At 42.3% G+C, this 11,583-nt stretch overlaps 1 protein-coding gene across 1 annotated transcript in view; it reads right to left on the bottom strand.

The window, feature by feature from the left end:
* The window catches only part of LOC126203466 (carboxypeptidase N subunit 2), a 182,353-nt gene that overhangs the window by 126,210 nt on the left and 44,560 nt on the right, over positions 1–11,583 (bottom strand). Inside the window, exons 3-4 of the mRNA XM_049937784.1 lie at positions 9,308–9,379; positions 2,183–2,254 (exon numbers count right to left, since the gene is read on the bottom strand). Of these exons, the coding sequence (XP_049793741.1) occupies positions 2,183–2,254; positions 9,308–9,379 (144 nt within the window). The remainder of the gene's footprint in view (positions 1–2,182; positions 2,255–9,307; positions 9,380–11,583) is intronic.

Below are 11,583 nucleotides of genomic sequence, written 5' to 3' on the forward strand. Positions count from 1 at the left end.
GGTGAAATTAGAACGTATTGGAAATAATGGAGCTTTCAGAAGTGTGACACAAAAGCGGAGTCAGTGCAGAATTAAAATCTTGATAACTTCTACATGCATGTCAATAAAGGGGAGATATTCGGATATAGGCTTAAGTTTAAAAACAGTATTAAAGATATTAAGTAAATCTCAAACAATATAGCAAGACTTCTTTAGGAATAAAACCAAGTCTATGTTACAAAATGTTCACATTCTGATAAAGAGAACGAATATCTTCACAAATATTTCCACACACTAACAAATGCCAACGAATTCCAGTGCATGGTAGTGACAGTACGCCAAGAGGTAGAGAACAATTGTTCAGTGGGAAACTACAGATTTGATACTAGAAATGACAGGGCTCAAGCATTAGAAGAGTCTGTCGACAACAGTATGTTTGTTGGCAACGAGTTCTTGCATATGAAACCAATATAAAATGGACTTGGTAAGAGTCACAACTAATTAAGAATATCTTTTAATTAATAAAGAGTTATGTGACATATTAAACCACTGCAGAATTTCAATTTATAATATACGTATAAGATACAGACTGTGGAAAAAAAACTTATTAAGTCAGGAAGCCATAACCATAGATAATGACAATTTATTTAGCATTATGGATGTATGCTAGAACAAATTAAGCAACGAGTTTAGCATCTTAGAAAGTGAAGGATACACAGGTACAGACGAAAGAAATATTGTTTTACAAAGATATTTAAGGAAACAGTTAAATCTGTTACAAGTATGAAAAAAGAAAGGAAACAAAACACAACATCTCAAATGGAAGAAGAAAACTATTAAAGGGAAGGCGATATTTTGAAGCCAACAGTAACAGCAACACAAAGGATGTGCTGAATAAATTTGCCCCGAAATGAGTTGAAGAGAACGTGAGAGGGTAGAATAAAATTTCATGAGAAAAACAATTTCTTAATACAGAAAAGAAAGTTATTTGAGACGAGCACGGCATATGGCGCAATAATTATTAAAAGACAGGTAATTGTGCAAGCTTTCCAAAGTATCTTTAAATATTTGCACAGTTCATTATATGAATTACAGACACATGCAGAAAATAAATTTATTTGTGTTTATTGAAAGAGTTATATCTACTATGAAACTGATACGGTTTGTTTACATACTTGCATGCCATAAGTGACAATTTGGTAAGTAAAATATGTTTTTATTATGTTGCATTATGTAAAGCATATTTAAAACACGTTGTTTCATGTAATTTTATTTACCGGTTTATGTTACCTATCACATGTTGATATTAAATGTATTCACTCTCTTTAAAATGGGGCACAGGGTAGAGCCACGGATGGTAACACATCTGAAATGTAACGTCCACTGTTCAAAGTGCCGTCAGTGCGAACAAGAGGTGACCGAGACGTGTAACCAAACTGTTACGAAGTGTAAGCTTTCATGAAATTTGCAGTAGTTGTGTGCTTCAACTAAATGGGTTCTCAATATTGCCCTGCTTATGAGCAGAAGGCTGATGAAATGCAAGCGCGGTTCAAGGTGTTCTCAGTTTTTTATCGAAGCAGAGTGACTAAAAATTTTTTTACTGACCCGAAGGTTCACTTCGTGTCACATTTGCTTCTAAGTGTCACGTGTTCAGTAAATCAGATTATTTTAAGTGGTAACTTATATTGGCGTCCCCACTTTCCTTCTTTATCCACGTCCTCTGCAACTTCTGACCAGTTTTCTCTGCCTGTCGCAGTGGTTATACCTGTTGCCTTGTATACCCAACGACTACGTCCGACCAAGCAACATTCACTGTAATTAATCCGTCGGGCAGCCCCACGCGATTGGGATTCACCCGTCAATCGGCCATATTCAGCCGAACTGCTAGTGTGCAGTACTGCCACAAAAAAAAAAAAAAAAAAAAGAAAAAAAACTATCTGTCTCGAGATTATTGGATCGTGATCGGTTCTCTTCGGCTGGCCAGCTGACGGACAAATACGATTCCAGTGGACGACATGCCCCAATATTCCCCACCCGAATTCAAAAACAGGAAATGCTCACATTGTGTCTGGCCTATCTTGTTTCACGGAATGATTTGTGTGGTTACATCCAATAATTTAAGTATGCAAACAGAATTTACGATTTCACTTCTAAAGGCTATACCTGAATATGGCAAGTTGCACAACCAAAGGTCAGCACTTACATGTGACGGACGCTGTGCAGAGACTCGAAGATGGCAGGCGGCAGGTGGTCTACGCTGTTGTCGAACAGGTCTCTGCAAAACAAGTAGGTTATTTCACGTGGCTAGTATTGCACACACCAGAAAAGGGAAGAATACAAAGACAGAAGATGACCTTCCTATAAGGAGATCGTTGTAGAAAGGTAGAAGATGACATTATTTGTTTGGAGACTCTTGTACAGAGAAAGACAATGGCATTACTGTGAGGAGACCCTTGTAATTGGATAGATGATGGCATTGTTGGTTGGAAGATCCTTGAACATGACTTTTCTGGTTAGGGTACCCTTTTACAGAGACCCTGTATAGACCCTGTATAGAGACAGCTTGCTGTAAGGAGACTTTTTTACAGAGACAGCAATTATGTAAAGAGATCCTTGTACAGAGAGAATTGCACTACTATAAGGAGGCCGTTGCACAAAGATAGCAGATGACATTATTTGTTTGGAGACTCTTGTACAGAGACAGACAGTGTGGCATTGCTGTAAGGAGACCGTAGTATGCAAGTGCAAGTAGCATTGCTGGTTGGTAGACCCTTGTACATGGCGTTGCCGGTTACGGTGCCTTTTTTTAGAGACAGAGGATTGCTGTAAGAAGACCTTATACAGAGGCAGAATGCTGTAAGGAGACCTTTCTACAGAGATAGAGGATGGAATTGCTGTAAGGACACCCGTGTACAGAGAGACAGGCGGTGTCATTGCTATGTAGGAGACCCTGGTACCGAGAGAGAAAAAAATGTTCAAATGTGTGTGAAATGTTATGGGACTTAACTGCTAAGGTCATCAGTCCCTAAGCTTACACACTACTTAACCTAAATTATCCTAAGGACAAACACACACACCCATGCCCGAGGGAGGACTCGAACCTCCGCCGGGACCAGCCGCACAGTCCGTGACTGCAGCGCCTCAGACCGCTCGACCGAGAGAGAGGAGAGCGTTACTGGTTGAGAGACCACTGTACAGAGACAGAGGATGGACTGCTGAGTAGGGGACTCTTACAGAGACAGATGATGGCGTCGCTGGAGGGAGGCCCTTGTACAGAGACAGAGGATGGCATTACTGCTTAGGAGACCCTTGTACAGAGGCAGGTGATGACACTGCTGTGGTAGGGATGCCCTCGTAGAGAGATTTTATCACTGTGGTTTATCTCCGATGGTCTCGCACGCACGAATTATTATAAAATGACTGACTGGACAGGGGGGTCACTATACATTGGAGCCCAACGTTAGCACAACAAAAGGAATCTCTACATAATATTGCACCCAGTGAGAGTGATGCACAACGGTTTGTTTCTTCATCTACAATTAGTAATTCATAGTTCAGAATACAGGTGCATTCAAGTTCTAAGGCCTCCGATTTTTTTTTCTAATTAACTACTCACCCGAAATCGATGAAACTGGCGTTACTTCTCGACGTAATCGCCCTGCAGACGTACACATTTTTCACAACGCTGACGCCATGATTCCATGGCAGCGACGAAGGCTTCTTTAGGAGTCTGTTTTGACCACTGGAAAATCGCTGAGGCAATAGCAGCACGGCTGGTGAATGTGCGGCCATGGAGAGTGTCTTTCATTGTTGGAAAAAGCCAAAAGTCACTAGCAGCCACGTCAGGTGAATAGGGAGCATGAGGAATCACTTCAAAGTTGTTATCACGAAGAAACTGTTGCGTAATGTTAGCTCGATGTGCGGGTGCGTTGTCTTGGTGAAACAGCACACGCGCAGCCCTTCCCGGACGTTTTTGTTGCAGTGCAGGAAGGAATTTGTTCTTCAAAACATTTTCGTAGGATGCACCTGTTACCGTAGTGCCCTTTGGAACGCAATGGGTAAGGATTACGCCCTCGCTGTCGCAGAACATGGACACCATTATTTTTTCAACACTGGCGGTTACCCAAAATTTTTTTGGTGGCGGTGAATCTGTGTGCTTCCATTGAGCTGACTGGCGCTTTGTTTATGGATTGAAAAATGGCATCCACGTCTCATCCATTGTCACAACCGACGAAAAGAAAGTCCCATTCGTGCTGTCGTTGCGCGTCAACATTGCTTGGCAAAATGCCACACGGGCAGCCGTGTGGTCGACCTTCAGCATTCGTGGCACCCACCTGGATGACACTTTTCGCATTTTCAGGTCGTCGTGCAGGATTGTGTGCACAGAACCCACAGAAATACCAACTCTGGAGGCGATCTGTTCAACAGTCATTCGGCGATCCCCCAAAACAATTCTCTCCACTTTCTCGATCATGTCGTCAGACCGGCTTGTGCGAGCCCGAGGTTGTTTCAGTTTGTTGTCACACGATGTTCTGCCTTCATTAAACTGTCGCACCCACGAACGCACTTTCGAGACATCCATAACTCCATCACCACATGTCTCCTTCAACTGTCGATGAATTTCAATTGGTTTCACACCACGCAAATTCAGAAAACGAATGACTGCACGCTGTTCAAGTAAGGAAACAGTTCTCAGTCTCGCCGCTGGCGGTAAAATTCCATCTGCCGTACGGTGCTACCATCTCTGGGACGTATTGACAATGAACGCGGCCTCATTTTAAAACAATGCGCATGTTTCTATCTCTTTCCAGTCCAGAGAAAGAAAATTGGAGGCCTTAGAACTTGAATGCACCTCGTACTTGAAGTGTTGTATGTGAAACAATAAGAGCAAAGGATTGGCGAATTGCTTGATACGAGGGGCGTTCGTTAAGTAATGCGACACACATTTTTTCCTGGAAGCAGGTTGGTTTTAGTCAGGATTCCAGTACATGATAGTACTCCCCACTCTTTTAGCTTCAACACTCAGTTTCTTCTGCTCACCTTACTGGGACGGCCCGTACGCCCGCATGGTACCACTCACTCTACCGGCCGACTTCGGAGCCAACGTTCTGCTGCGTCAGTAACCTTCAATCATCCACGTAATACTTCCATTGGTGTGCCTCCTTCATTGGGCCAAACTGATGGAAGCCGGGAGGTACGTGATCCGGGCTCTGGGAAGGACGAGGGAGAACAGTCCAATGAACTTTTGTGAGTTCCTCTCGGGTGCGCAGACTTGTGGCATGCCTCGCGTTGTTGTTGGGAGGTTCGTTTGCATTTTTTGGTGACGAACACGCTGATGTCGTTCCTTCGGTATTCTGAGGGTATCACAATGCCTCGAAATTTTTCATTTTGTTCATTGGCATTATACGTAGAAATTAGAAATTCTTATATACTACGTTCTATTGTACTAATACTAAATAACGTCATTCACTTTTCTCAATTCCACAAGTAGGCTCACTCATAAAATCTCTTCAAGTCTTTACGCGGATACAATCCACCTGTTTTATAGTCTCCACTTACATCTCCTAACAAATAATTCCCGGCATGTGGGATGTCGATTATTTGGAATGGACCCGCGTACAAATGTTGCCACTTTTTGTTAATCTTCATTACAGATGACGACTTTACATGCTTCTTCAACAGGACCTTATTGTAAATTTTATAAACACATACTCTAGATAACTTCTTATCATATTTTCGTTTTCTTAACTCTGCTTTTTTATTTAAAGCCACTTGGACGTGTTCAATGACATCTGTATAGTCCATCTTATTACCTAAGATACCTGGTAAACCTTTAATCCAGTTACAACTAGGTTGTCGATGAAACATAACTTGAACTGGAGAAAAACCAGTCGAGGAATGACGTATTTCATTATGTATCGTTTCAAAAACTTTCACATAATTAATCCAATCACAATGGTTCTTTTCAAGATACATTCTCATGAACCGGTTAAGGTCACGAAACAGTCTCTCTACGAGTGAAGATTCGGCATCATATCTGGACACAAAAATATGTTTAATGTTAAGTTCTTCCATGCACTTACTCCATGTTTTACTAGTATAATAGGATGCATTATCCGTTAATATGGCTAAGGGTTTACCCACATTAGGAATAAAATCCTTAATCAATTTTGTTAACATAGGTCGATCAGTTGCTGTTCTTAACGGATACATTCTGACATACTTAGTGAAACAATCATAAAAAGCTACAATGTATTTAAATCTGTCCTTCGACGTGGGCAATGCACCCACTACGTCACATGATACCAATTCCAACGCTCGAGAAGGTATGATTGGGTGTAGCCAAATCTTCGTGGAATAATTGATAGGCTTAACCTTTTGACAGAGCTTACATCGTCGTAGGATTTTACGAATTTCTCGTTTCATATTAAACACGAAGCAATGTTGTTTCAGAACTTCTGTGCATTTATCCGCACTGAAATGTCCCCATGTAAAATGAGTATACCATGCAAGATCATTTAGAACACCTTCCGGATCGTTGCACCATGAGGGGGGAGGACATGAACCGGGATAACCCCTTCAGCGTCCCAGAAGACCGTCACCGTGAGCACTTCGAATGAAAGTGTTCGCGCGTTCCAACGCTGCAGGAGTCATCCGAAATTGTACTGAATGCTTTCCCAGAAAATTATTTTGAACTATTAGTTCATGAGACCACTCAAAGTTGCGAAAGCATACTTGACCTCTTAGCAACAAAGAATCCTGGACAAATACGGAGTATCATGACGAATACAGGGATTATGGACCACAAGGTACTTGCTGCTAGGCTGAATACGCCCACAACCATCAAAAAGAAACGCAAAGTACACGTATTAAAAAAATAGCTGTTAAAAATGCTCTTAACGCCTTTTTAAGAGACAGTGTCCACTCCTTCCGATCTGATCACGTAAGCGTAGAAAAGATGTGGGATTATTTCAAAGAGACAGTATGGACGGCAATTGAGACATATATACCACATAAATTAATAACTGAAGGTACTGATGCCCCATGGTACACAAAACTGGTCAGATCGCTGTTGCCGAGCAATGCCAAAGTTAAAAGAACGCAAAATCCCCAAGGTTGGCAAATTTTTGCAGAACTTCGAAATATTGTACGTGCTTCTATGCGAGATGCTTTTAATATTTCCACAATGAAACTCTGTCTCGGAATCTGGCAGAAAACCCAAACAGATTCTGGTCACATATAAAGCACAACAGTCGCAAGACGCAAGCAATACCTTCACTGCGCGATAACAACGGTGAAGTCACTGATGACAGTGCCCCTAAAGCAGAGTTATTAAACACGGTTTTCCGAAACTCCTTCGCCAGAGAAGACGAAGTAAATATTCCTGAATTCCAGCCAAGAACTACTGCCGAGATGAGAAATATAGAAGTAGGTATCCTCGGTGCAGCAAAGCAGCTTAAATCACTTAATAAAGGCAAGGCCTCCGGTTCTGATTGTATACCAGTCACTTTCCTCTCAGAGTATGCTGATACAATAGCTCCATATTTAGCAGTTATATTCAACCGCTCGCTCACAGAAAGATCCGTACCTAAAGACTGGAAAACTGCTCAAGTCACACCAATACCCAAAAGGGGAAGTAGGACTAATCCGCTGAATTACAGCCCCATATCACTAACGTCGATTTGCAGTAGGGTTTTGGAACATATACTGTATTCGAACATTATGAAGTACCTCGAAGAAAAAGATTTATTGACACGTAGTCAGCACGGATTCAGAAAATATCGTTCTTGCGGAACGCAACTTTCTCCTTATACTCATGAAGTAATGAGTGCTATCGACAGGGGATGTCGAACTGATTCCATATTTTTAGATTTCCACAAGGCTTTCGAATCCGTTCCTCACAACCGTCTTCTAACCAAACTGCGGGACTATGGAATATCACCTTAGTTGTGCGACTGGATTCGTGATTTCCTGTCAGAACGGTCACAATTCGTAGTAATAGACGGAAAGTGACGAGTAAAACAAAAGTAATACCCGGAGTTCCCCAAGGAACGACATAGGAGACAATCTCAATAGCGCTCTTAGATTATTTGCAGATAATGCTGTCATTTACCGTTTCGTTAAGTCATCAGATGACCAAAACGAATTGCAAAATGATTTAGATAAGATATCTGTATGGTATGAAAAGTGGCAGTTGACGCTGAATAAAGAAAAGCGTGAGGTTATTCACATGAGAACTAAAAGAAATCCGCTAAATTTCGATTGCGCGATAAGTCACACAGATCTGAAGGCTGTAAATTCAACTAAATACTCAGGGATTACAATTACAAATAACCTAAATTGGAACGATCACATAGATAATGTTGTGGGTAGAGCAAACCAAAGACAGCGATTCATTTGCACAACACTTAGAAGGTGCAACAGGTCTACTAAAGAGACTGCTTACACCACGCTTGTCCGCCCTATTCTGGGGTATTGCTGTGCGGTGTGGGATCCGCATGAGTTGCAATTGACGGATGATATCGAAAAAGTACAAAGTAGACGGGCTCGTTTTGTATTATCGCGAAATAGGGGAGATAGCGCCACAGACATGATACGTGGAGTGGCAATCGTTAAAACAAAGGCGTTTTTCGTTGCGACGGGATCTTCTCGTGAAATTTCAATCACCAGTTTTCTCCTCCGACTGCGAAAACATTCTGTTGGCTCCCACCTACATAGGGAGAAACGGTCATCACGATAAAATAAGAGAAATCGGGGCTCGCACGGAAATATTTAAGTGCTCGTTTTTCCCGCGTGCCGTTCGAGAGTGGAACGGTAGAGAGGCAGCTTGAAGGTGGTTCATTGAACCCTCTGCCAGGCACTTTATTTTGAATAGCAGTGTAATCACGTAGGTGTAGATGTCACAGCGGCCGGTCAGTAGCCGGGAGATCGGACAGGTTTAGGCGACCTTGTTTCGTCGGTGACAGACGCCTCGCCAAACGACTCGACGTGCTTTTGTTCACTGCCGGGTCTCCGTAGGCCTCCTGTAAGCGCCTATTAATATCTGCGATACTCTGATTTTTCCCTCAAAAGAAAGTCATTAACAACTCTCTGCTTGGAGCGTACCTCCGTTACAGACACCATTTTGAAGGCTCCGCATAGCACCACCACCTACCGAAACTTCGTGGAACTGTTGGGGTCGAGGCGAGAATATTCCACGATGTCCCACAACAGATTACGCATTTTTTCAACCGAAACTTGACGAAAAAATGTATTGCATTATTTATTCAGCACCCCTCGTACACAGTCAACACTCTTCACTGTCCCTGAAATGAAGTTTGCTACTCACAGTTCGACGAGACGGCTGAGGTCCTTGAAGGCGTCCTTGTGGAGCGCTGGCAGCGCATTCACGCCCAGGTCTCTGTAACAGGACACCAAGGCAGCAGCCGGCATTAGCGCGTGCCACCTCAGAAGCTGTTACATCTGGAAACACGTTATACAGAAAATGGCTCTGAGCACTATGGGACTTAACATCTGTGGTCATCAGTCCCCTAGAATCTTAGAACTACTTAAACCTAACTAACCTGAGGACATCACACACATCCATGCCCGAGGCAGGATTCGAACCTGCGACCGTAGCGGCCACGCGGTTCCAGGCTGAAGCGCCTTGAACCGCACGGCCACAACGGCCGGCACGTTATACACTTCGCAAGTTTATTCCCTAATGTTACTGCGTATAACATCTACATCTACATCTATACTCTGCAAACCAGCATGAGGTGCATGCCAGAGGGTAGATCCCAATGCACCAGTTACTAGGGTTTCTTCCTATTCCATTCAAGTATGGAGCGCGGGAAGAATGACTGAATGCCTCTGTGTGTGTAGTAATTATTCTAATATCTCTATGTGAGCGACACGTAGGGAACTGTAGTATATTCCTAGACGGTTCGTGAAACTTTCTTAACAGACTTCTCGGAACAGCTTCCGTCTATCCTCAAGAGTCTTCCAGTACAGTCCCTTCAGTATCTCTGTGACACTCTCCCACGGATTAAACAAACCTGTGACTATTGCTGCTGCCCTCCTCTGCACGTATTCCCTGTTAGTCCTACTTGGCACGGGTCCCACACACTTGAGCAATATTCTACGATGGATGACACAAGTGGTTTTTAAGCAGTCTCATTTGTAGACTGACTGCGCCTCCCCAGCATTCCAGCAATAAACCCGAAACCTGCCAGCTGCTTTACCCACGACACAGCCTGTGTGATCATTCCATTCCATATCCCTGCAGACTGTTACACCCACACTTCACGCTTTTACCTGAAGCGCGTGTTTTTGAAGATATAAAGGCTGGGAAGTTTCGCTCTTTAGAAATATCTGGAACATTCCAGAACATTTGAGGATATACAAGAACATTCCAGAACATTATAGAGTATTCGGGAACATTCCACAACATTCCAGAATGTTCCGGAATTTTCCACAATGATCCGGTGTACTCTGGAGTGTTCGGGAATAATTATTCAGGTAGATCCCAGAATGTTCGGGAACATACCAGAACATCCAAGATCATTGTGGAACATTCTAGAACACTCTCGAATGTTTTGGAATGACCTGGAACGTTGTGGTCCTTTTTGGTTTTTTTCTGGAATTCGCCACTGGTGGGGCTGTCCATTGGTAGGGGTATATAAAGCAAGACCCATCCTGGGTTCGAACGTCATTTCTTATCAGTGACGAAGGGAGGAACCGAAAAAGTAGTGCAGTGAGTGAATAAAAACAAACAGTGAAGTGTGAGCAGTCAAAGTGATACAGTGACTGAATATAAGTCGAAAATAAAGTGCGAAAATTGTGTTAAGTGGCTCTGAGCACTATGGGACTTAACATCTAAGGTCGCCAGTCCCCTAGAACTTAGAACTACGTAAACCTAACTAACCTAAGGACATCAAACACATCCATGCCCGAGGCAGGATTCGAACCTGCGACCGTAGCGGTCGCGGAGATCCAGACTGAAGCGCCTAGAACATATCGACCACACGGGCCGGCTGTGTAAAGTGTACTTAATGTATTCTTTAGTAAAAAGTTTATTTGACTCATATTTTAGACTGTGCCCAAACGTAAAAGAGGAGGAGATATTGCCAGGTGTGAAGCAAATTTATTCCAACTACCGTACAATCTATATATATTAAACAAAGTCGGGTTTGTTACAACACTTATAACTCGAGATCTGCTGGACCCATTTTCATGGTTTTTGATTTGTTGGATTTGTCTCCGCCCCGAATAGCAGAATACATCTTAAAAATAATGAAAAATTGACGAATAAAAATTTTCATGGTTTTTGATTTGTTGGATTTGTCTCCGCCCCGAATAGCAGAATACATCTTAAAAATAATGAAAAATTGACGAATACTTGAAAAATGCGTTATTTTCCCTAAAAGTTCTTTAGTTTCGGAGCTGTCAAATTTTTTTGTCAAAATCTGTAAGTAATGATTGACATTTATGCATGCGTTCATAAACTATTTAAAATGGATGAATAAACTATTATGTGTATTTTTTTAAAAAAAGATTGAAGAATATTACGCGTGCGTTCAGAAATGTGTAATGAATACTTAATCATTTCAATAAATGCTCATT

Source organism: Schistocerca nitens, chromosome 9, assembly GCF_023898315.1.
Source record: "Schistocerca nitens isolate TAMUIC-IGC-003100 chromosome 9, iqSchNite1.1, whole genome shotgun sequence".
NCBI lineage: Eukaryota > Metazoa > Arthropoda > Insecta > Orthoptera > Acrididae > Schistocerca > Schistocerca nitens.